This window comes from Eptatretus burgeri, chromosome 1 (assembly GCF_056783735.1).
Source record: "Eptatretus burgeri isolate ZD-2024b chromosome 1, Ebu_testis_v1, whole genome shotgun sequence".
Taxonomy (NCBI): domain Eukaryota; kingdom Metazoa; phylum Chordata; class Myxini; order Myxiniformes; family Myxinidae; genus Eptatretus; species Eptatretus burgeri.
Genome location: NC_140961.1, coordinates 19,376,517 through 19,402,900, shown reverse-complemented (window position 1 = coordinate 19,402,900; position 26,384 = coordinate 19,376,517). Strand labels below are relative to the sequence as shown.

The 26,384-nt window shown below is 50.3% G+C and overlaps 1 protein-coding gene across 1 annotated transcript in view; it reads left to right on the top strand.

Moving 5' to 3' along the window:
- Positions 1–26,384, top strand: part of LOC147033964 (gamma-glutamyl hydrolase-like) — a 50,283-nt gene that overhangs the window by 21,289 nt on the left and 2,610 nt on the right. Inside the window, 6 exon segments of the mRNA XM_085873862.1 lie at positions 2,371–2,482; positions 2,653–2,703; positions 21,779–21,863; positions 23,169–23,307; positions 23,574–23,680; positions 25,855–25,948. Coding sequence (XP_085729988.1) covers positions 2,371–2,482; positions 2,653–2,703; positions 21,779–21,863; positions 23,169–23,307; positions 23,574–23,680; positions 25,855–25,948 — 588 coding nt within the window.

Sequence of the window (26,384 nt, the reverse complement as noted above, 5' to 3'; positions counted from 1 at the left end):
AGGAATTCAGGAATTTTTCAGGACTTTTTAAGAATGGATTTTTAACTAAAATATAGGACCCTTTTAGGTATTTCCATAGGTTCATTCTACATGCATTATGTAGGGCACAGTTAGTGGGACTTTTTTTTTCAATAGAAATCGCCTCAAACAAGCCATAAAGCCACTCCAGGTAAGGGGCTCAGGGAAGGTTAGATGAAGATGAGGATAAAGCAAAACAAAATACAAGAAAAAAAATAACAAGAAAACATCAAAGACACAGGAAGTATCAGAAGTCAGGTGAAATGTGATGTAACCTCAAAGATATAAGTAGTAGGAATTGACATTGATCTTGAAGCTGAGTAGATCGTAGGATAATGGGAAGCACGTTACAGGTACTGAATTCCAAAGGGAGACAGCACGAGGGATAAGACTATCTGCACGATCTTTGGGTAAGCTATTGTGCATTGGAGTGCAGAGATGGCAAACTGAGTCTTGCATCCAAACACTTGCACAAGAGGAACCAAGTTAGAAAGTCCAGCAGAACATTTCCCATGAAAATATCTGGAGAACAAACTAAGAGTGTCACCTGACCTACGGTGAGAGAACGGTTAATAAGTTGAACCCATCTCCGCACCAACCAGGTTCACTTCGCGTTTCTGGAGCCTATCAGGTAAAGATAAGCAGCTGGCTGTTGTTGCAGCCCAAATGTGGTGACAGTACTCCATGAAGGGACGTGTCGCTGTCTTATACAGGTACAAAACAGCATCAGGAGGTAAATACCTCTGCGCTGGATAAAGACAACCAACTCGCTTGAAAGCAGTCTTTGCAATACCAGAAAAGTACTTATCCCAACGGAGGTTCGAGGAAATGTCCAGACCAAGAAGCCGAAGCTCAGATAATTCAGTTAAGGTTGAAGACCCTCCGTGCATACGAGGAGAAGGGAAAGGTCTGTTTCTGGAGCGAAACATGCACAACAATTTAGTTTTCTTTGCATTGAAGATTACCAGCCAGTCATGCGCCCACTTCAACACATCCTCTGAATCATTGTCCAGTGAAACTCCAACCTCATTACGAGTAGTGTTGAGTGAATCAGCAGATGTGCAGTAAAGTGCAGAGTGATCAACATATTGATGAAGCATTCAAATACCTTACTTATTACAGGAAGCAGGCTGATGGGGTGATAGTTACTTGGATGAGGATGCTCATCAGCGTCCTTCAACAGGGACAACAGAAGCCACTTTCCAAGATGAAGGAAACACCGAAGCAGACAAACACAAGTTGTATAGCTTGGTGCGTATCGATGACAGTTCAGGACAACACATCAATACAATCATAGGGATTCCGTCACTTTTGAGGAATTGAGAGCACGAATAATTCTGGCAACCTTTTTCGGAGTGATAAATGGAACAGGAACAAATAGGCAGTTATTGGTTAAGAAATATATAACAACAACCACACACTATCCCTTGGCAAGACTCCCACAGACAGGATACTCCGCACATATGTACACAATCGCCCATCCATACCCGAGCAACTTAAAGGTCATGCAAATATCCCTGTACCATTCTATCTCCAATGCTTTGAGGTGCCTATCTAATTCCAATTTAAACTTATCCACTGTTTCTTCTGCCACTACCATTCCAGGGACATCATTCCATGCATTAACTACTTTTTGAGTGAAAGACCCCTGCCTTATTACCGTCTTAACTCTTCTCTTCTTTACTCTCAGGCTATGACCCCTGATCTGATCATTGTCTATCCTGCTGAAGAACTCTTTTGCACTTTTTTTTTGCATACCCTTCATTATCTTAAACACCCCAAGCGTATCCCCTCGTTACTATCCTTTCTAATGTATAAAGTTCTTTCTCCTTCACCTGCTCCTCATAGCTGAGTCTATCTTGGCCTGGAATCAATCTAGTCACCTTGTGCTGAATGACCCTGAACCCTCTCTATGGCAGCTGTATCCTTCCTGAGCTGTGGTGACCAAAATTGCACAATGCCTCTGCTTTTTGCAAAGGGAGGGAAGAATAAGTGCATAAAGTGCAGGATTATAAATCAACAGTATCAGGAATCCAGGGGTATTGCCCGCAGTGGCAACGATGGTAACTGATCCCCAAAACAGAACAAGGAGTTAATGATCAATGGAAATTGTTCAGCACATTGCGTTCACCTGATAAATGCTGGATAAACTGTGCCAGAAAGCTGCATACAAATGACGACGACATTTTAGAAGAATCCGCAACAAACCATCAAAATAGTTTGTCTTCCTTAGTTATTGTTCAAATCAAACATCAACTTCGATTTGGACTGCCGGGGCAAAAAACAACAATAACAAAAAAAAAAAACGACCAGTACCTTTTGAAATTTTAATTTATTTTATGGCATACGCAGGTGTTCTGACCCAAGAGACAGACGATGAGTTGAGGGAATATGGAGAAGCTTACATTGCTGCATCGTACATCAAGTACTTGGAATCTGCCGGTGCCAGAGTCGCACCTATCAGGTAATCTCTCCTGGTTGGTTATTTATTAAGACTGGACTTTGTGTTGGTTACTATGATTGCCACTAAAAAGTAGGCAAACATGTCCTCCATTTTTTCTACTCTAAATGTGTCATTTTATTAATTTGTTGTCGATATAATTGTTCATTTCTTTCTTTCCCCCCCCCCCAAAGAAATGACCTCACAACCAAGGAATACAAAGAACTTTTTAGTTACATTAATGGGTGAGTCGAACCCCTCCCCCCCCCTCACCACAATTCCTCAACGCTCATCCCCCAAAGACTCAAACCTCCCTTCTGTCCCTTCATCATTCACACCCCCCGTCCTCTTCACCCTCTCCCACTCATAAAAGCAAGTGGGCATTCCCACATAGAAACTGCGGAATATTTAACACTTCCCCCCCCCCCCCATAATGCCATCACTGACTTCACAATAACCCATCACGGTTGCCTGTCCAACTCACAATTTCAAGAGAAAATAGTCAGAAATAACAGCAAGAAGCTGCATAATCTCTGCTTGAGAGGATGCCACATAATTGTTTGGATGGTATATAGACCACCGACTACTGTCTCGATCGCTGAGGGCTATCTTCACAAGGCTCGTGACACCTTCTTCTAATTTTTTCGGCTTGCTCCCGTTAGGGGTCGCCACAGCGGATCAACCGTCTCCATTTCGCTCTATCCTCAACATCTTCCATTGACACTCCAACCACCCGCATGTCCGCCCTCACCGCATCCATGAACCTCTTCTTTGGCCTTCCTCTTCTCCTCCTGCCTGGTGGCTCCATCTTCAACATCCTTCTCCCGATATACTCCGTTTCCCTCCTGTGCACATGTCCAAACCATCTCAATCTCGCCTCTCTCACTTTGTCTCCAAACCGTCCTACCTGCGCTGTCCCTCCAATATACTCATTTCTTATCCTATCCATCCTTGTCACTCCCAACGAGAATCGTAGCATCTTTAACTCTGCCACCTCCAGCTCCGCTTCCTGTCTTTTTGTTAGTGCTACCGCCTCCAAACTATACAACATAGCTGGTCTCACTACCGTCTTATATACTTTCCCCTTCACTCTTGCAGCTACCCTTCTGTCACAAATCACTCCTGCAACTCTTCTCCACCCACTCCATCCTGCCTGCGCTCTCTTTTTCACTTCTCTCCCACACTCTCCATTACTTTGGACAGTTGATCCCAAGTATTTAAACCCATCCACCTTCCCCACCTCAACTCCTTGCAACCGCACCATACAATCACCCCCCCCCTCTCATTTACGCACATGTACTCCGTCTTACTCCAACTGACTATCATTCCCCTTCTCTCCAGTGCGTACCTCCGCCTCTCGAGGATCGCCTCAGCCTGCTCCCTACTCTCCCTACAGATCATGATGTCATCCGCGAACATCATAGTCCATGGAGACTCCAGTCTGATCTCGTCCGTCAACCTGTCCATCACCATTGCAAACAGGAAAGGGCTCAGAGTCGATCCTTGGTGCAATCCCACTTTTACCTTAAACCGGTCCGTCATTCCGACCGCACACCTCACCGCTGTCACACTGTCCTCATACATATCCTGCACGATCCTCACATACTTCTCCACCACTCCCGACTTCCTCATACAATGCCACAACTCCTCTCTTGGCACCCTATCATAAGCTTTCTCTAAATCCACAAACACACAATGTAACTCCTTCTGGCCTTCCCTATACTTCTCCATCAACATTCTCAAAGCAAACATTGCATCAGTGGTGCTCTTTCCTGGCATAAACCCATATTGCTGATCACAGATCGTCACCTCTCCTCTCAACCGAGCTTCCACTACTCTTTCCCACAACTTCATGGTGTGGCTAAACAACTTTATCCCTCTGTAATTTCCACAGCTCTGCACTTCACCCTTATTCTTGAAAATCGGAATCAGTACACTTAATCTCCACTCCTCCGGCATCCTCTCACTTTCCAAGACTTTATTAAACAATCTGGTTAACAACCCCACTGCCATCTCTCTGAAGCACTTCCATGCCTCCACTGGTATACCATCTGGGTCAACCGCCTTTCCACTTTTCATCTTCTTCATAGCAGTCCTCACTTCATCCTTACTGATCCATCCCACTTCCAGATTCACTATCTCTACCTCTTCCAACCTTGTCTCTCATTTTCTTCATTCATCAGCTCCTCAAAGTACTCCATCCACCTTCTCAACACACTCTCCTCGCTCGTCAGCACATTCCCATTTGCATCCTTTATCACCCGAACCTGCAGCACATCCTTCCCAGTTCGGTCCCTCTGTCTTGCCAATCGGTATAAATCCTTTTCCCCTTCTTTTGTATCCAACTTCTCATACAGCTCGTCATATGCCTTTTCATTGGCCTTTGCCACCTCTCTTTTTGCCTTTCGCCGCCACTCCTTGTACTCCTGCCTACTTTCTTCATCTCTCTGACTATCGCACTTCCTTTACACCAACCCCTTCTTCCTTATACTTTCCTGTACTTCCTCGTTCCACCACCAAGTCTCCTTATCTTCCTTCCTCTGTCCAGATGTCACACCAAGTACCTTCCAAGCTATCTCCCTCACCACTTCTGCTGTAGTTGCCCAATCATCCCACCCATCTTTACTACCATCCAACGCCTGTCTCACCTCCTCCCTAAATTTCACGCAACAATCTTCCTCCTTCAGCTTCCACCATCTGGTCCTTGGTTCAGCCCTCACTCTCTTCCTCAACCTCACCTCTAAAATCATCCTACAGACCACCAATCAATGCTGTCGAGCTACACTCTCCCCTGCCACCACCAAACAGTCACTAATCTCTTTCAGGTTGCATCTCCTGCTTTAGATGTAATCCACCTGTGTGCACTTTCCTCTACTCTTGTATGTCACCCTGTGTTCCTCCTTCTTCTTGAAATATGTATTTACCACTGCCATTTCCATTCTTTTTGCAAACTCTACCACCATTTGCCCTTCCACATTTCACTTGTTGAGACCGTACCTACCCATCACCTCCTCCTCCTCTTTATTCCCTTCCCCAACATGCCCATTGAAATCTGCTCCAATCACCACTCTTTCATCCTTGGATACACTCTCCACCACTTCATCTAACTCACTCCAGAAATCTTCTTTATACTCCATCTCACACCCCATATGTGGGGCATATGCACTGATGACATTCATCATCACCCCTTCAATTTCCAACTTCACACTCATCACTCGGTCAGACACTCTCCTCACCTCCAATACCCTCTTCACATAATCTTCCTTCAGGATTACCCCGACACCATTTCTCCTCCCATCCACACCATGGTAGAACAGTTGGAAACCACCTCCAATGTTCCTAGCCTTACTCCCCATCCACTTGGTCTCTTGTACACACAGTATGTCCACCTTTCTTCTCTCCATCATATCAGCCAACTCTCGCCCTTTGTCAGTCATCGTTCCAACATTCAGAGTTCCAACTCTCACCTGCACACTTCTACCCTTCCCCCTCTCCCACTGCTTCCGGACTCACCTTCCCCGTCTCCTTCTCCTCCTTCACCCAGCAGTAGCACAATTTCCACTGGTACCCTGCTGACCGCCGGTACCGGTGGCGGTCGTTGGTAACCAGGGCCTCGACCGATCCGGTTTGGAAATTCGTTTTGTTGTCCGCATAATGATTTGGCAGGGGTTTTTTTTTTACGCCGGATGCCCTTCCTGACGCAACCCTGGTCACCTCTTACGACACACAGGGATATGGTACACCTATTCTAACCGGGGCATCCACTATGTCACATTTCTTGACACCTATCAGCTCAAAATCCTTTTTACTGTCACTTTGGTTGTTTTACACTGAAGGGCATGGCGATTGTGAATATGACAGCTCCGAAAATGTCTTTGACTTCACAAAGCAATAATCACCAAAATGGCGGCTTCAGTATAGAAATTGTGGGTGGAGCCAGACAGACTGTCCAACCAATGGGTGGAACCCGGACGCATGCACGGACACATGCTCAGCTCCTTTTATAGTATGGACTAGCTGAAGGGCTCGTTTGTGATGGGCACTGAAGTACTGTTATTCTCAAACAGCTCATATAACCATGTTCTGTGATAGTTGCATTGTTTAATTCGTTTCAAATTAAATTATTATGCCCCTCCCCACCTATAGGATAGCGGGAGGCTTTTGGCTGTTGTCGGGTTTGGTGCTAAAATTAGTGCCCCCAGTTTTTTAATGGAACCTTAGAATTTCTTCGATCCCTCGGAGTTGACCATCTTTTAGGTTTTTGTACACCGTCTCTCCTTATTCTATCTCAATGTGCTGCACGATGTCAACAGCGGGCCCGAAGGCACCCCGACAATGTCGTGTGCACCAGAGAATATGTCATTTATTTATTTATTTGGGATGGGGGCAGTGTATTTTGAATGTAGCTCTCTTTGTTTTGTTTCTTCTTCCCTTTTTTTTCTGCCAATTTCCGAGCTGTATCTCGGAGCCGGCTGGGACTGTCGGAATGAAATTTTGCATCAATAATGTGAATAGAAAGTATGCGGGGTTGACCTAATTTTTTTGACTTTAACCTAATTTGTAAGGTCACGTCCTAATTATTGAGAATTTACTATTTTTCACCAAAACTCGACGAAGGTTTGGCCGATCAGAATGAAATTGCCTTTTCGAAATAGCCTAGAGCATGCAAGATGCATTTACGCTTACGGTAATTTATATTACTAGTACGTGCCCATACGTGCGTGGCCGTACGTGGAAAGAAAAAAAAAACTTTCAAACCACGTCGCGTGGCAGAAACAACAACCACACAGGCCGTTCCTTCGCTCTCGCGTGGCCGTACGTGCGTGCCCGTACGTGCAAGAAAAACAAAAAACTTTCAAACAACCACACAGGCCGTTCCTTCGCTCTCGTAAACGACAACTGGATTGGGGCATTGTGTTTATCTATAAATGCGCATAAGAAATCGATAAATTATTAGAATACAGTAAGTCATCACTATCCAGAAGTCCGTACGTTGTAACCCGTAATGGGGAACGTGCTCTTTCCCCATCGGCCACGCCTACGCAGCAACGTGTCCTGTCATTGGTTTGCCAAATAAATGGCCATAACTTGGGAAACCACTTGTCCGATTAATATTGTTGTGGTTGTGGAAATTCGCAAACCACCATTCAGGTCCTGTAGGTGAGATATCTCTGTAAGTACATGTGTAGTTAGCCCCAAACCCATTGTTTAGAGGGAATAAATGTGATTCATTCGGGCTGCAACGCTTTGAGATTTGTTTTTCTGTTCTATCTTTATTTTGAACCAACCACGTCTCAACCGCCATCACACAACAACCACCAACCACAAAGCCGCTTCACAACAACAACGCCAACAACCACGATCTTTAACTTCACAACTCGCTCCCGCAAACATCGCATCACCGCCATTCCAAACGGCACCATGGCCATAAATCACCACCATAAACCCTCCACCACCTTCACCTCTCTCCTTCTGCAGCCATTCCCGCACCACCTGTGAGCACCGAGCGTCAGGCTGTCCTGGGCTCGTACGGGATGCACGCCGAGCCGCAAGTGCAAAATGCGGCCTTTCCGAGGAGAATTCGGATCAGGAATGCTACACGCCCACTTCTGATCCGTCCAATCAGCAAGCGCGGGGCGGTTTGGCCCCGCCTCCAGGCGCGTCGGTGCAGAATCGAGATATGCAAATTCTAGGATCAAGGGAGATTCACGCCCCTTTTTCTCCGTCCAATGGGCGAGCGTGGCTCTGCCCCCGAGCTCGTTCTGATCCGGAAATTTGCATATGGGTCCTCCTGCCGGCCTATAAATCGCCAAGCGCAAGGCGAATCTCAGCAGAGTCGGCCTTGGAAGAGCGGAGAGTGGCAGAAGAGCGGAGAGAGTTTTGGGCAGAGTCAGTTTGGAGCGCGGAGTGGAGTCGGGAGGAGAGGGCGTCCCAGTGGTTTTCGGCAGTTGGCTGAGGAGAATTGGGGGAAGAGACCGAGGAGTTCGGGTCCGAGGCAAGGAAGACGGCGGTCAGTGACGAGGTCGCGGTGGAATCGCTCGTCACGGGACCCAAGCAAGCCAGCTATACTCTTTCCCCAGAGCATCAACAATTCCCCCCCCCCTTTTTCCCCCGCGCTGAGATAGTGCGAAAAGGGGGCCCCGTTCCCACCCCACTCCAAGCAGTGCCAACGAAACCCGCGAAGGAGCACGAAGTCGGAGCACCGCCGCGCTGCCACATTTGCGGCTCATCACAAAGACGCGAGTAGGACCCACCCGGTCTCGCGGACCTGACCGCTCTTTCAGGTCCCGCGCAAATATTGGCCCACAGGCCCCGTCTGCCCCTTTGCCTTTGAGGGTGGCCCTTTTCTTTTGTTTCTGTGTAAACGTGTGTGTGTGGCACCAGTCTGGTGAAGTAAAACTGTTAAGTGTTGCCGTGTGTCGGTCTTAGTCGGTAGTATCTCTGCGTCGTTGTTTCTTTTGTAGCATTTAATATTTGTGCATAATTGTTTTAATTGTGTATGTTTGCTCTCCGTGTGCCGCGGAATAAATGTGCAACATGTTGAACTGTTTTCCCGTTTCGCTTCGTCTTTTCTTTAATTGAACATCCATCTTGCTTCACGTAAAGGGTTGGTAGTGGGCTTAATACGCCCGATAATTAATCGGAACCGTCGAGGCCGACGATAACACCGCTCGGTTATCCCGATAGTATGGAATGGGTCGCTTAAGCGGCCCGTGTCCAGGGTCGACCTGCAGCGAGGTGCGATTGCCCGGTCTACCCTCCGCGTGGGTACTTAGGTTGGTCGAGTTTGGCGAACAACCCTATCCCACGCGGGTGGCCGATTGGCACGATCGTGGTGAGGCCGAAAGGCCCACCCGTGACTAGCTCCCGGCGTTAGTCCGAGAGGGTCACGACAGAATAGTCCGTCCGGTGGGCGATGTGCCGCGATTCGAGTCGCGTGGCCGTTCGCACGCCGGCGGGCACGAATTCGCAACAATATCAAACCTTAAAAAGGCACATACTCAGGTCCCCAGCAATATACCTGGCAAGTTTCAATTAGATCGGACCAGTGGTTGTCGAGAAACAGCGTTGACACACACACACACACACACACACACACACACACACACACACACACACACACACACACACACACACACACACACACACACACACACACACACACATTGCTGGAATTATAGATAGATACCCATGCGGGTTAAAGGTCAAAGTCAAATGGCACTCTGAAAAAAGAACACTTTTTGTCGTCGCTCAATTTTGTCAAGACGGAATCTCAGACTGCTTGGCCTTACAAGATGTTGGCACCTCATAATAGTGTTGTGGTTACCAAATTCGCAAACCACCATTCAGGTCCCTTAGGTGAGGTATTTCGGTAAGTACATGTGTAGTTAGGCCCAAACCCGTTGTCTAGTGGGAATACATGTCATTTATGCGTGCTGCGACTCTTCAGGATAGCCGTTTTTCTTTTACTATCTTTAATTTGGACCATTGTTACCACCACCAGTCACAACATCAACCACCAACCACAACGCCGCTTCACCACAACCGCCACGACCTTCACGTCACACCTCGCAACCGTCGCATCGCCACCGTTCTTGCACCGCCTGTGGGTACCGGTGTTGGACTCGTGCAGGGCGCGCGCCGAACAGCGTGTACAAAACCACGGATTTTCTGCTTCAAAAACGGATCAAAAACGACACATGCCCACTTTTTGCCGTCCAATCGGTGAGCGAGGGGCGATTTGGCCCCTCCTCCAGGGCGTTGGAGGGCGATCGATATATGCAAATTTATGGATCAAAAAGCATTCACGCCCACTTTTTCTCGGGCCAATGGGGAGCGAGGTGAAAGGTCGAAGGGAGGGGGTCAAAGATGAGAGGGCGAAGCCACGGGGCTGATATAAGCGACCGTGTTCGTCAGTCCAGGGAGTAGTAGAGTCGAGAGGGAACAGAGAGTTAAGACTTCGCGGGCGGTGGAGTTGGCAAGAAGGAGCTGGTCGTCGTGTGCGTTGGAGTCGGAGCGGAGGGGACGGAGCTGTGGAGAGGCGGCGAGGGCAGACGAGGGGGTGCTCGCGTCGTGCAGGGAGCTGCACCCCAGGGAGGCCGACAGCGCGACCTGGCCGAGGTGGAGACGCTCGTCGCGGGACAATAAAAATCCTCTATACCCCGAGCATCAGCAACCCCCTCCTGTTTCCCCCCGCGCTGAGATAGTGCGACCAAGGGGGCCCCTTTCCCACCCCCTACCAGACACTGCCCGCGAGGCCCGCGGAGTTGAGGCACCATCGCCGCTCCGCGTCTCATCACCAGACGGGTAGGCCCGACCCGGTCTCGGCCTCAGGCCCGCCTCATCCTTGAGGGTATTCTTTCCTTGGTTTTGGGTATGTGTTGTCGGCGCCGTCTGTAAAGTAAAATTGTGTAAGTGTTGCCGTGTGCTCGCGTAATCGGTATTAGATCTGCATTGTCGCATTTGCTTTTTGTGTAAATTGCATTGTGTCTTTTCTGTGTGCTTTTGGTGGAATTGAATATGTGTGCTTTCCGTTCGTCGCGAATAAATGTGCTTTGTGTCGAACTGTTTCCCGCTTCGCTTCGTCATTTCCTTCATTGAATCCTCATCTTGCTTCACGTAAAGGGTTGGTAGTGGGCTGAATACGCTCGATAATTAATCGAACCGTCGAGGTCGACGAATAACACTGCTCGGTTATCCCGATAGTACGGAACGGGTCGCTTAAGTGGCCCGTGTCCGAAGTCGACCTGCGGCGAGGTGCGATCGCCCGGTCTACCCTCCGCGTGGGTACTTAGGTAGGTCGAATTTGGCGAGCAACCCTATCCCACGCGGGGGCCGATTGGCTCGATCGCGGTGAGACCGAAAGGTCCACCCGTGACTGGTTCCCGGCGTTAGTCCGAGAGGGTCACGACTGGATTGTCCGTCCGGTGGGCGACGTGCCGCGATTCGAGTTACGTGGCCGTCAGCACGCCGGCGGGCGCGAATCCGCAACACTGGTGTCAGGTCGTGCGATACAAATTCATCGCCCTCCTCGCGGCACTGGTATCGGAGAACGGGAAAACGGGCTCTCCTGTCTCCAGCTAAATTCACGGGAATCGGTCCAGGGGTGAGAGAAGCGACCCCCGATTCCCTCCAAATTACGAGCGAGCGAAATTAACCCTTTAGGAGAGGCAAGATGGCGTCTGAAGGCGAGCGGGAGCCGGGGGTATTAGAAATGGATGTAGAATGTGTAGAATCCATGGTCCAGGATGGAATCCCCGAGCAGGAAATGTTGATTGTGCAGGAACACGGACTCGCCCAACTGAACCCAGAGCCCGAAATGGGTGCGACAGCGGCCGCAGTGTATGACACCTCCCCCCCCCCCTCTCCACCAAAACCCTTCCCCAACCCTTGCCGAAACGGCTCAGCTGAGTGCATCCGACATGGCCCAGCTATGCGCCATGCTGGCGGCAATGACAGCAAGGATGGATGCAAATACAAACGAAATGAAAGGCATGAACGAAAAGATGAATGCGGAAATGATCGAAAAGATGGATACAAACACAAATGAAATGAAAAACGAAATGAAAAGCATGAACAAGCAAATGAAAGAACTGTGGGGTGCGACGCAGAACATGGGCCGATGCCTGCAGGCGGGCATGAAGGCCGTGACCAGGGAGATAGGAATGGCGACTCCACGTGTGGGAGCGAACGAGCTGGAAGGGGGTGCAACGGCTGACAGGCCCGCGGTGGAGGCGGGTAAAAAAATAATTCGGGGGGCGTGTTGGGCGAGGGTCGTGACAGAGGAATCGACGGTGACCAAAAGGGAAAAATTAAATGGGGAGACCAAAACGTGTGAGACGAGACACGAAATGACGACGACAGAAACTTATAAATATATAGAGACACGGGAGACAGAAAAAATAGACGAGAGACAACACGATGAAGACGGGGTAAGTGACGCACAGACACACACGGAGGTCGTGGAGGATAATGGGGGTGAGCTCGCGGAGCGTGCAGGGACCCGGTGCGAGCAGCTGGATGGCCTCCTCCAGGAACGAGGGGAGGGAGTCTGCCCCCTTGAGGTGAGTCACGACTGTGGTGTAGTCAGGGGAGGGGCATGATGATGATGCATGATGGGCGTGATGGTGGAGGTGTGGCCGTGGGGTTCGGCGAGGGATATGAGGTGTGCACGCCGTCTGAGGTGTCGTAGTAATACTGGAGTCGGCCGGCTCGTGAGTGTACCGCATACGGAATAAAGGAGAGCCGCGGGCACAGTACGCTCTGGCTCGCACTCGTGCAACACAGCCCGGCTCGACTGTTTCTCCGCTTCGTGTCTGCCTGCTAAGCATCTCCAATCCCAGTACAGTACAGTGGCGACGAGGATCGGCGGATCGGCGTGTGTAAGGGCGGTTCCAAGCTACGGAACCAAGTGTCTCACGGAACATGGCGGAAGGTCGCGGCACGGCACACGGACGTGTACCCGTGTTCGGGGGAGATGAGTTCGAGTTGTTTTCTGAACAGTTGGGTTGCTACTTTCGGGCAAATGATGTAGAGGATGAAGAGAAACGCAAGGCGATCTTGCTCGCCTCGCTATCAACGGAGCACTACCGCCTGCTGAGTGATTTGGTGGCTCCAAATAGACCCAGTGATGATATGCTATCCTTTCAGGACATCGTGACGAAAATGAAGACCCACTTGGCGCCGGAGAAGTCGTTACATCTCGCGCGGTTCCAGTTCGATCATCTCGCTAAGGGTGGCGAGGAGCGCGTTGCGGACTTCGTGGCACGAGTGAAGCATTCGGCTGTGCCTTGCAAATTCACGGCAGAGGAGCGTACAACAAGGCTCAGAGATCGTTTTATTTCTGGTCTGCGAGACGCAAAGATGGTAGCGGCTATCCTGCGATTGACCGACATCACATTCGACTCGGCGGTCGTGACTGCTTCGTCTGTCGAACAGACGCTCACGGATGTCCGTGCCATTGCTGGCCAGGACGCAATGAGTAGCTCCAGCTGGAGTATGGCAGCTAATCCCGAAGTCAATGCGGTAATCGCACAAGTGCCGCGAGTCACGCAGCCCGGAGTCCGAGCGGTGGCTCAAGTGCCGCAGGTCGCACGCGCGCCTGGCGGTGCGGGACGAGGGGCACCGCAGCACGATCGCACCGGGAGCGAAGGGGCACCGCAGCACAGTCGCACCGGGAGCGAGGGGCACCGCAGCACGGTCGCGCCTGGAGCGAGGGGGCACCGCAGCACGGTCGCGCGCCTGGAGCGAAGGGACTTTCCCGCGGCTGCTGGGGGTGTGGGGGTCCGCACCTGCGACAAATGTGCCCGTATAAGAACACCGTGTGTTTGCATTGTCACAAGGTGGGACATTTGAAGCGCGTGTGTCGGATGGCGGGAGCCTCCGTTGGGGTCTTGGGTGACGAGGTGCGAGAGGACCCCAGTGACCTGGAGATCGGCCTGCAACCGGGGCCTGACAATGCCGGCGAACCAGAGCGGGAGATGCAACCACGGTTGAGTCTGTTTTCCGTTGGTTCGGAGATAACGACGCCTTTCACGGTTGAAGTCGAAGTGAATGGCCAACCTACTGTGTTTTGCGTGGATACCGGGGCTGCGGTGTCGGTCATGGGTGAGCGGGCGGCTCGTGGTCTTCGCGGTATTCGCCTGGTCAAGACGGCCTTGTCGTTATACACGTACACCGGTGAAGCGATTGCACCGCTTGCGAGGGCCGACGTCTCAGTGCGCTACCGAGATCGACGCGCCCGGCTCTCGGTGTTCGTTGTACGAGGGGAGGGGCCCCCCTGTTGGGTCGAGACTGGCTTGCGCACCTCGGACTGGGTCTCCGGTTCGTACCTCCAGATGTGCCGGTACTCTCTTCAAGGCCTTCATCGAGTACCGAGGGGCGAGGCTCTGGCGGGCGGTGAGAGCCGTATCAGCTCTCGCGATGAGTTCCGCGCTGTGGCAAGGTTCGAGAGGCAATGCGCATCGGTGTGGTTCAGGCAGCTTCAACAGGTGGCGGTGGGCCCGTGGCGTTAAAGGGAGTCGCGAGTCGCAGCATCGAGTCGACAACCAAGGAGCGGACTCGTGATGCGGGTTGTGGGTTGTTGTTCATGGCATATGTTTTTCCTTGCTCTAGTGATGCAGTTTAACGTTGTTGAAATAAATGCCAGCAGTTCTCATATAAAAGTGGATGTGGCGGAGATTAGTCAATGGGAGTTGAATTATGGTCAATGTGATGTGGGGGCGAATAAAGAAGGTTTGTTAGCCTCCAGTTGCTCCAGACCGCAGGTAATTACTTTGTCATGTGCTGGGATTTTATCAAAAAAGCGCGCTGTACGGAAAAATGAATTTGCGATGCTTCGAATGTTATTCGTAATGATTTATAACGAGCCTATGATTGCAGTGTGGTTTAAGTGGAGTTGCTCCCGTCTAGCGGCCGTGTGGGTCTCGGAGATCGACTCGGAACCAAGACTGGTGCCCTGGTTACCCCCACCTCTGATTGCGAGCACAACTCGCTGTGTTCGCTCAAGGCCGTTGGGACGGGCGTTGGCGTCTCGACTGATTGTGGTGCGTGAGTTGTTTTGGCGCATTAAATGCATGCAGCCAGCAGCGCTGTTCAGCGCCCCCGGCCAAGGTCTAGGGCTGGCGCCACAGCTTCCAGATAGCGGGCTGCCGGCCTCGGGATGTTTATCTACGTCGGGTCTGCCTGGGGGGAGTGGGCCGGAGGAGGTTAGCTCGAGAGGTCATTACGACCTTGGCCAGGGTCATGTCAGCATGGGCCACCTGGGGGGGGGCGTTTTTGCTGCATAATGCCGCTGTGCTTCTCATTTTGCTGCTTCATATCGGTAACGCGGTCAGACCTGACCTTTAATGCTCCACTCGCTCGCATCGACACATTATATGATGTGGTGTGCTATTATACTTTGTTATTTTCATTTTATTTCCATGATTATTATACGAAATCCTTCGTGTTCTGCATGCTTCTTATAATACTGATCATTTAATAATCATACTTTTAGGAGGGAGGAGTGTGGTGTAGTCAGGGGAGGGGCATGATGATGATGCATGATGGGCGTGATGGTGGAGGTGTGGCCGTGGGGTTCGGCGAGGGATATGAGGTGTGCACGCCGTCTGAGGTGTCGTAGTAATACTGGAGTCGGCCGGCTCGTGAGTGTACCGCATACGGAATAAAGGAGAGCCGCGGGCACAGTACGCTCTGGCTCGCACTCGTGCAACACAGCCCGGCTCGACTGTTTCTCCGCTTCGTGTCTGCCTGCTAAGCATCTCCAATCCCAGTACAGTACAACGACCAGGTGAGTTCGGTCGTGCTTTGCGAGGTTGAGGGGGCGAGTGCTGCGAACGGGTGCACGGAAAGCTTGGGGGGTATAGAGGCCCCGGAGACCCTTGTGGGGACACGAATCCCCAGTGTAGTTGTCCCTGTGTGTGTGGTGCAAGGCGTGAGTGCGTTCCCGTGTGTGGAAGCGACCCCGTGTGTGAGTGGTGTGGTGGCGATGGTGCCGGAGTACGTGCTTCCCAGCACGCCGTGTGTGGATGAGGCACGGAGTGTGGATGAGGAACCACGGTTGAGTGCCCCCGCGTGTATGAGTGAGGCACGGTGTGTGGATGAGGAACCGCGGGTGAGTGCCCCCGCGTGTGTGGATGAGGCACGGAGTGTGGATGAGGCACCGCGGGTGAGTGCCCCCGCGTGTGTGAGTGAGGGACGGAGTGTGGATGAGGCACCGCGGGTGAGTTCCCCCGCGTGTGTGGATGAGGCACGGAGTGTGGATGAGGCACCGCGGGTGAGTTCCCCCGCGTGTGTGAGTGAGGCACGGAGTGTGGATGAGGCACCGCGGGTGAGTTCCCCGCACGCGTGAGTGAACGGCCGTGTGCAAGGTCGCTGTGTGTAAGGGAGACCGTGTGTGTGAGAGAGCGGTATGAGAGGGAGATGTCGGTTGGCATGCGGGAGCACGCAGCCGCGTCTCCCGGTGTGAGTTTAATGGTGTGGACTGTGTGCGTCGTAACACGCAGGTGTGCGTGGGTGGAATGGCGACGACGGAGACGGCAACAGAGGAGAGAAAGCCGAGTAGCGGCTGTAGTTGTTTCGGGGACCGTGCCGGGTTCACCCAGCAGTGAGCACGAGGTTCGTGCTGTGCAACGCACGAGACCGCCACGTGCTCGCTTGCGAGAGTGAAGTCCCGGTCCGGAAACGCACGCGGTGGATTTGCCGATCCCGCGGACGGACAAAGTTTAGGCAGGTAAATGGATTTGGACCGGACGGGTTCTCCACGCGATCGTGTGTGTTAAGCTCCAACGGGCAAAGCACATGTGTTCGCGTGGGGAACCCCTCGAGACGTGGGGCTTGTTTTTTTTATGCGCACGGTGACGCCATGGCTGCACGTGGGGTTGGAATCCGGCAGGAGGGGTATCTCTGCCGGATGGTACCGTCCAAGGAGGGACGAGGAACACGTGCAGCTGCATGACGTCACGGGCAGGTGCAAAGTGCGCGAGTTGCCGCGCTGGTGATGCGCATGGGAAAAAAAAAAGCAAGCCTCACTTTCGGGTGCACAGGATTTCTGGGCAAGGGGTGGAAGACCCCCTTACCCGGGGCACAGGATGGAAACTAGTTAGGGGGAAGGGTTAGCTTAGTTAGACCGACTTCATGGGGCAGGGGTAAGTCCTCATGGAGTCCGTGGAATGGATTAGTTAGAGGGATTTAGTGAGCTTTAGGTTGGGAAATAAAATGATTGATTTGGAGACATGGACAGACTTGTGAATGTGTAGTGGGGACGTACCTTAGCTACGTAGTGTTAAAAGGAACGTGCTGTAGTTTAAGGGACGACGTGGGAGCACGAGTTAGTTAGGGGAGGTAGTGAGAAGGATGGCAGAGTTCAGCGGTGAGTGTGTTGAAGAGTTGGTGAGTTGTGAGGTGAGTACATGATGAGTGAGTGAGGCCAGCGGGTCTGTGTGAATGGAGTGAATGGGGAATGCATGGTGCGATGAGTGATTGGGGGGAGGAGTGACTCCCGCCCAAGGGACCCCGGGGTCAGTGTAGAGTGAGTTAGCTGGGTTAGTCAAATTGAAAAATGGAGGTCGTTTTGTTGTTGGTGGGAAAGTAGGCTCGAGACCCATTTGGAGGGGTGCAGGAGCCCTGTTGACGGGCTTGGGAGCGTGGCTGCGAAAGGTGAGTATCGCTGAGTGGGTACCCCGGGCACCAGGCTAGTCGGCCGCGGTAGGCCATGGGCCCATGGGGGGCCGGGATAGAGTAGTGGGCACGGGTGCGCCTGCTTGGTGCGGGGGCCCGGGGCGCCATTAGCCGCGTGGGCAGTGTTGTGGGCACGGGTGACCCTCGGAAAGGGGCCCGGGAGGCCGGCCTGCCACGTGTGCGTTTCAGGGGAGGTGCCATGGGGGGGACTCCCCGGTGTTAGGGAGCTGGTAGGCTCGGAGGCAGTGTAGTGCCCGGGGGTGCCATAGCGGGAGATTCGGCAGAGGGTCGTGCCTGCCAAAAGGAGCCGCGTGTCCCAGCCATGAGACCGTGTGAGGGCACGGAGAGAAAATTGGGGGGCGAGGCCCGAAATTGTGAGGACACCAACACAGGCGACGGGAATCTGGGTTGTTAGAACCAATAGTTTAAGCGCGAGGCGCTTGTTGAAGCCCCGGGGTAGTTTAACAGTTAATGGTTAGGGTAGATTAGGAGATGTACCCCTCCGCACCATCCATCCCCTCGCTGTCGTTGTGGGCCGCTGGACCCACTTTGGTTATAGATCGCCGAACTCTGGGGAGGCCATTCTGAGGCTTCGTTGGGCCTCGACACAGGACGCTAGCTCTCCCTTATTCCCCTCCGGGAAGGGAACGTAGGGGTTGGGAGTAGGCTAGGTGACAGGATAGGTTAGCCGAACAAGGACGATAAAGGGGGTTAGGGGACGATTTATAGTGGGGAAGTAAAAATAAAAAAAAATAAGTTGGGGCTAAATTGGGGTTTGACAAATTAAGGGAGTGGGTAGGTACAGTGACAGGCAAAGGCGATAGGTGGGAGGGAGACAGGTAGGTAGGTCCGAGCCCGCCTTCCAAGTGGCCAGCACCACCGCACTCCCTCCACCAACCTCCACTGAACGGCAAAGGCTGGCCAACTTCATCTGCTGGCTGTGTTTTGCTTCAAGGCGGAGGCCGGCCAACTTCATCGGCAGCTGTGTGCTGCAAGGCCTGTGCCGGCCAGTTCATCTGCTGGCTGTTTTTCTTCAAGGCCTGTGCCGGCCAGTTCGTCTGCCAGCTGTGTTTGCCTGCAGCGGCCTTCTTCTGCGGGCTGTGTTGCCTGCACCTTTGCCATGCCATGCCCACTGCCCACGTTCACCAGCCCCGTTCAATTTTGCTTTGCCCCCCCCTGTTCATTGCCATGTGCGCCAGGATCAAGGCAACAGTTTGCAAGCTGCAAGAACTGCCCTGTTGGCAGCTACAACACGGGCCTGCAGTGGCGGCCCGTGCACCGTGTTTGTGTCCATCCATCCATCCGTTGTGTTCATTGCGTGTGCCACTTGAGCTGGCACGGAGACTGCGTTGTGCAGCCCATGCACCGTTGTGGTTCACTGCGTTCAGTTCAAAAGGGAAGGCCTTGGACTGCGTGTGAGCAGCCAGCCACGTTCCCTGTCACCTGCATTGTTTTGAGCCAGAGACTGCATGTGGGCAGCCTGGCTCCCTGCTAACTGCTTTCTTTTTGCAGAGTTCAATGATCCTGGGCCATGGTTTAGTGTAAAATTTGTAAGTTAAGGTTAAGATGTACTGTAAATATGAGTGCGCCCCCGGCATGTCTGTCCTAGCGCCGGCAATTTTATTTAAGTCATCCGTGTGAGTGAGTTTGTTTAGGTAGTTACGCAGCCCTCAGGTTATTTATTTTGGGGACACGAATACCATGAATGTCGCACTCAGGGATCCGTAGGTAAAATGTACTCGGGGAAAACTACACATGATGGCACACGAAAATTTGACGACTCGGGACGAGTCTGTAAAAAGGGGAGGGGGTAGTGTTGTGGTTACCAAATTCGCAAACCACCATTCAGGTCCCTTAGGTGAGGTATTTCGGTAAGTACATGTGTAGTTAGGCCCAAACCCGTTGTCTAGTGGGAATACATGTCATTTATGCGTGCTGCGACTCTTCAGGATAGCCGTTTTTCTTTTACTATCTTTAATTTGGACCAACCGCCATTGTTACCACCACCAGTCACAACATCAACCACCAACCACAACGCCGCTTCACCACAACCGCCACGACCTTCACGTCACACCTCGCAACCATCGCATCGCCACCGTTCTTGCGCCGCCTGTGGGTACCGGTGTTGGACTCGTGCAGGGCGCGCGCCGAACAGCGTGTACAAAATCACGGATTTTGTGCTTCAAAAACGGATCAAAAACGACACACGCCCACTTTTTGCCGTCCAATCGGTGAGCGAGGGGCGATTTGGCCCCGCCTCCAGGGCGTTGGAGGGCGATCGATATATGCAAATTTATGGATCAAAAAGCATTCACGCCCACTTTTTCTCGGGCCAATGGGGAGCGAGGTGAAAGGTCGAAGGGAGGGGGTCAAAGATGAGAGGGCGAAGCCACGGGGCTGATATAAGCGACCGTGTTCGTCAGTCCAGGGAGTAGTAGAGTCGAGAGGGAACAGAGAGTTAAGACTTCGCGGGCGGTGGAGTTGGCAAGAAGGAGCTGGTCGTCGTGTGCGTTGGAGTCGGAGCGGAGGGGACGGAGCTGTGGAGAGGCGGCGAGGGCAGACGAGGGGGTGCTCGCGTCGTGCAGGGAGCTGCACCCCAGGGAGGCCGACAGCGCGACCTGGCCGAGGTGGAGACGCTCGTCGCGGGACAATAAAAATCCTCTATACCCCGAGCATCAGCAACCCCCTCCTGTTTCCCCCCGCGCTGAGATAGTGCGACCAAGGGGCCCCTTTCCCACCCCCTACCAGACACTGCCCGCGAGGCCCGCGGAGTTGAGGCACCATCGCCGCTCCGCGTCTCATCACCAGACGGGTAGGCCCGACCCGGTCTCGGCCTCAGGCCCGCCTCATCCTTGAGGGTATTCTTTCCTTGGTTTTGGGTATGTGTTGTCGGCGCCGTCTGTGAAGTAAAATTGTATAAGTGTTGCCGTGTGCTCGCGTAATCGGTATTAGATCTGCATTGTCGCATTTGCTTTTTGTGTAAATTGAATTGTGTTTTTCTTTTCTGTGTGCTTTTGGTGGAATTGAATATGTGTGCTTTCCGTTCGTCGCGAATAAATGTGCTTTGTGTCGAACTGTTTCCCGCTTCGCTTTGTCATTTCCTTCATTGAATCCTCATCTTGCTTCACGTAAAGGGTTGGTAGTGGGCTGAATACGCCCGATAATCAAACCGTCGAGGTCGACGAATAACACCGCTCGGTTATCCCGATAGTACAGAACGGGTCGCTTAAGTGGCCCGTGTCCGAAGTCGACCTGCGGCGAGGTGCGATCGCCCGGTCTACCCTCCGCGTGGGTACTTAGGTAGGTCGAATTTGGCGAGCAACCCTATCCCACGCGGGGGCTGATTGGCTCGATCGCGGTGAGACCGAAAGGTCCACCCGTGACTGGTTCCCGGCGTTAGTCCGAGAGGGTCACGACTGGATTGTCCGTCCGGTGGGCGACGTGCCGCGATTCGAGTTACGTGGCCGTCAGCACGCCGGCGGGCGGAATCCGCAACAATAGTGTACCTGCACTGAAGTTAAGCACCTGATATTTGATTGGTCTCCTTGACCTACTTTTTTCGGATTGTGACCTAATTTTTTTTTAAACACTTTTTGATCTAACTTGAATAATTTCCCTCCGATTTCCATGATGTTGAGTTTTATGGATCGATTGTAGATGGGGATACATTTTTATTAATTTACACTTACTCTTCTCTGCGCATGTGCGATTGGGACAAATTCAGAGCCAGAGTACGGTTAAACGACAGGTTTTCCGATTCGTGTTCGAAATTCAGTGCCACATTCAATTGAAATTAAGTTCTTCCTCGATCATAAACCAACGTTTGTAGACACATGGAAAAACGGAAGACAGACAGAAGTGAACCAATTGCTGAACCACGCTTTTCTCTTCGCGTGCGTTGGTTAACAATCGAGAAAAATGTAAAGTTCTAATTCTGGGAGACCCTCAAATACATGGAGAAGTAGTGTGAGGTTTTGGAATGAAAATGCCAAATGTTGGAAGCATTCTCACTTTCACACTTCACGGTAACATGATCACCATCTGTTCGAATTTCTTGTGGAGGGAGAGGATTGTGGATAATAAGAATTATTTATTTATTTAATCACAGTTTTTTTTTTTCCTTTGTATTATCCCCAACAGGCTGCTGGTGCCTGGAGGTGCTGTCAATTTGATCACCTCGGGCTATGCTAAGGCTACCAAGGTGTTCTACGATGAGACGATAAGTGTAAGAAACTTGCATAAACAATAACATTTACAAAGACATAGATCTCTACCAATATGATAGCTGTTAAGGGAAGTGTGCAAGCCTTTACAAAGTCTTGAACAGAAGTTTGAGCCTTAAAGATCGCCTTGATATTTCGACACAACCTAACGAATCAACTCGACTCGACCTCACAAATGTCGAGTCGAAAAAACATCTTACCATGTTGCCAGCACATTTTAGGATATGTTGGACATCGCATTTTGTGCACGTATTTAAGATTCACTTCTTTCTATGCTTCCTGGACTTTTCCAGCGTCTCGACAATTTCTTCCAGTGCCCTACTGTATGATACCCTGCCAGAAATTTATCACAGAAATAGTCTTCGTCCGACATTTTGAAAGCATTAATCCCAGCATCACCAGTCACGTGACCACAAGCTTCAACAACTCTGTTATTGATTGGCACAAGTGCCATCGTAACAAGTTGGTGAAAACGATGCAGGTTGGCAAAGAATGGTTTTGTCGGTTTATAGTTATCTGAAGTTGTTGAGAATTTAAAACGATCATTGTAAACGGTTTCAAACAATTATTTGTCGTGGTCGTTCATAGGCAGCATGTGGCTGCAGGTAAGCATCAATTCTCACAGGAGCCTGGCAGTGCCCCGATACAGTGCCGTCATGTCAGGGCAAGAATTTGTAATTAGTTCAGGTTGCTGGCGATAACTCACCTACTCTTTGCGAAGGGCACCTTGGGATCTTTAACATTCACTAACTAATTTTGGCAGATGGGATGCCCAATTTAACGTCCATCATCATGTGAAATACACATCGATGCCTTGCCCCTCCTGCAAAACACCATGACAGTTTATAGCTAGGTCAGGATTCAAACCCAGGTTAGACAGCTCAGAAGGGAATGCACGTACCTTCAGGCTATCTTACCAGCCCTCCATTCTTCGTATAAGCAGGTTAATAAAACTCAATGGTTGAGTTGGTTTCAGTTGTGATGCATTGTATTGTGTGGAAGTTAACATATGCCCACTCTAAGACTTCATCAACCAGATAAAATTTGCATAAAATACAGGCTTTTGTAACCAAACGTCCTACTGATGTTGTATAATATATTCAAATAATTTAATGAAATTGTTTATATTTCAATTTGAATGAAATGCTTCAATTAATTGAGCTGCACAGTTGCCTTCTGGGCAACTGTGGAGTTGCACAAAGGACCAGTACCGAACAACTGAGCAATTTAATTTTTGGGGATGCTGGAGATCAAATCCTCCCAATGCAGTTGCCCACAGGGTTTGCTCTGGGTGTGTACGCGTGAAGGCAGCAGAGAGAGAGGACATGTTTCCATTGTGGGGCACGTGTCTGGGCTTTGAAGAACTCATGACGATCACCGCATCACAGAATTTGCTTGCACACACTGACAGCAAAAACCTGAGTCTTCCTCTCGAGTTTAATGTTGGTGAGTTTTATTGAGGGTGTGAAAAGGACAAAGCCGTTACCTTGGTGAGCAACATAATAGAGCTGAGTAATGGTGCCTTTATATAAAGTGAGTGGGAGGAGGTTGTTGCGAGGGACATGAGGTGTGTGATTACATGGGAATAGGCAATTGTCTCAACCAGTAACACTACTCCACACTTGTGGATTTCTATACAGTGTTTTGCCTTCTATTTAATAACATCAAATCTTTTGCCAAATTATGTTTCCTTCCTTTTTAATATTTGACAGATCCTGCCACATCCAGGATTTTTCAGCACTTCCCGCCAGATGTTATTAAGGCTCTGAGCACCGAGGATATTACAGCAAACTTCCACTCCTGGTCTCTTACACTCAAGGTTGTATTACCGGGGAAACTCGAGCACATCGTGTGTTTTTACATAAGTTTCCACCTCTGCCTTTTAAGCCAGAAAACAAGGTTGTTGTTTTTTTTCTTTCTTCATAAGCCATTTATGGCTCTTCCTCCATTGTGCATCCCATCATCTAGATTCTGGAATGTAAGAATAAAATGAGTTGCTCTATTCTGGGCTCAATACTGCAAGTAAATACTGTATAATCGCAATGCTTTTTCCAGCTTCACAAGCATACTTTATGGTTGATAGGTTGGCCGAGATGTACACACACTCGCCTCTAAGCTGTCTTGCCTGGGTTCAAATCCCGACTCGGCTATAAACTGTCATCCCGGTGTTTCATAGGCAGGCTGATTCATCAATATATGCCGTCCTTCGGATGAATGTTAAATGGGTATCCCATCTGCCAGCATTCGTTGGTGGACGTTCAAGATCCCATGGTGTTCTTCGTGAAGAGTAGGCGAGCTATCGCCAGCAGCATAGCCAAATTACAAATTTCTGCCCGAACTAGCAGAGGACATTGCATCAGCAGCACAGCCACAGACTCAGCCAGTGATGCTACCCTGCAGCCTTGTGCTGCATACAAACAAACGAACGAAGTACATTTTAAACATCACGCGTGCAAATACATACATTTCAAAAAATGTGAAGGCACATGCCTTTAAGGGTGATTTTTCAGCTTTTCAGGATAAACTACGACCATCCTATTAATCATCTGTTGAATATCATCATGTACCATAGTCGATGCACAGCGTTGGTGCTGCCGAAGCAGTTACTAAGCTACAATCCTGGCCGGGTCATCACTGTGGCTCAAGTGGTCAAAGGACTTCGTGAAGGACAACATGGGATCCTTAACAGCTACAAACTAATTCCGGCAGATGAGATGCCCGGTTTAATGTCATTCTGAGGGACCCAACCACTGTAAACACATTGATGAATCACGCTGCCTTCGAAACACGAGAATGCCAGTTGGGTCGGGATTCAAACCCAGGCTTGATAGCTGAGAGGCGTGTGTGCATACAATAGCTCTTGGCCATCCTGCCACCCCAGTTGAATATAATTTACGAGAAATACCCTCTCCCTATGGGAGGGTTGTTTCCCTCCCTCTGGAAGGAGTCAGAAAAGCAGCGCAAAGTGGCAAGTCATCTCCCCAGCTGACTTGTAATCCACTCTCCCATCACCACTGGGTGGCGTTATACGCTACACATTTCTAAGGAGAATTTGCGTCGAACCCCACTGCCACACCCTCACAACTACAATTTTTTCTTTAACACCTATAACCTTCCCATGCACACTTCAAATACAACTACCAAATTTCAACTTATTCCTTCCAGTTGTTCAGGAGCATATACAAGTCAAACTAACACACAAAAACAGAATTATATACTGTGTAGTATGAATATGATTTTGGATGGAGACTTTGCTCGTTCTTTTTCTGTATCCCAGCAGAAGAAAGGTTTATTTGTATTGATAGCAATTTAGTGAATCGGCATTTTGTTTTCAACCTTGTTTTTCATGAAAACACTCAGTAGAGCTATATAGCCCTTTTTGTGACAGTCCACACTGAGAGTCTCACGTTCTGTAAGTTATATGGTGGCTTGTTCCCCATCTTTTCACTTCTTTACATCATGATGTACCATATTGCAGAGCATCTGTGCTGCTAAAGCAGTGTCACTGCAAGGAACACATAAGGCAGTTTAATATTGGCTTCACAGAGGTTTGAATCTTGACCCAGTTACAAACTCTCATCCTGGTATTTCACATGTAGGACAAGGAATCAATGTGTGCCGTCCCTCACATGGACGTTTATCCGGAGAACCCATTTGCCAGGGCTGGTCATTTATGGCCATTAAAGATCCCACGGCATCTTTCCAAAAGAGTAGACAAATTATCGCCAGAACCCTGAATCAAATTTCTGCAACTGCAGTTGAGTACCCTGCGTTTCAGCCTGGAAATGTTGCTCGACTTGTCCTGATACGAACCCAGAGCTCAGTAAAGTGTGTGGACCTCAAATTATTTATTTATTTCACTTTTCTTGCTCCCCAAATTTTTTTTATCTCACTGTTGCCATTTCTGCCCATGGGTCAAACAATTTTAATTTGTTTTCGTTACCAAGTTTGTTAAAAAAAAACAAAGAAGCCAATCCATCTTGTCTGTTTCAGAATTATTCAGAGAATAGTGACCTACAGCAGATGTATCGCATCGTGAGCGTAAACACCGACAGGAACGGCATCAAATTCATCTCTACTGTAGAAGGTGGGTAATGACAATTAGGAATATCAGGGAAAGAGTACATTTCCCCAGGCAGTTTGGGTAAGTCAGGACACAAACTGAGGTTTATTCCAAAATATACCATTAACACAGCATGAAGTGGAAGGGGTAGAGTGAGCGACCAATAAACAAGAAATATTTTGTGCGTGATTTTGTGCATGTCGATGAAGATCAAGTGTCATGTCTCCCATACCATCCTCGTGTGAATATGTGCATCGAGGTCTAATATTAGTTTAGAGGGACCGACCGTGTCATCCTCTGAACCTGATTCATTCCTTCCTCCTTATTTTACGATTATGGTTTCCTCCCAATTGTTCCACACTATAATCGGCCCATGCCATTCCATCAACCAAAGACTCCCCCTCCCCGCCTAACTGAGAATCGGTATGTCTAACCCGATAGCATGCAGGGGTATGCCATG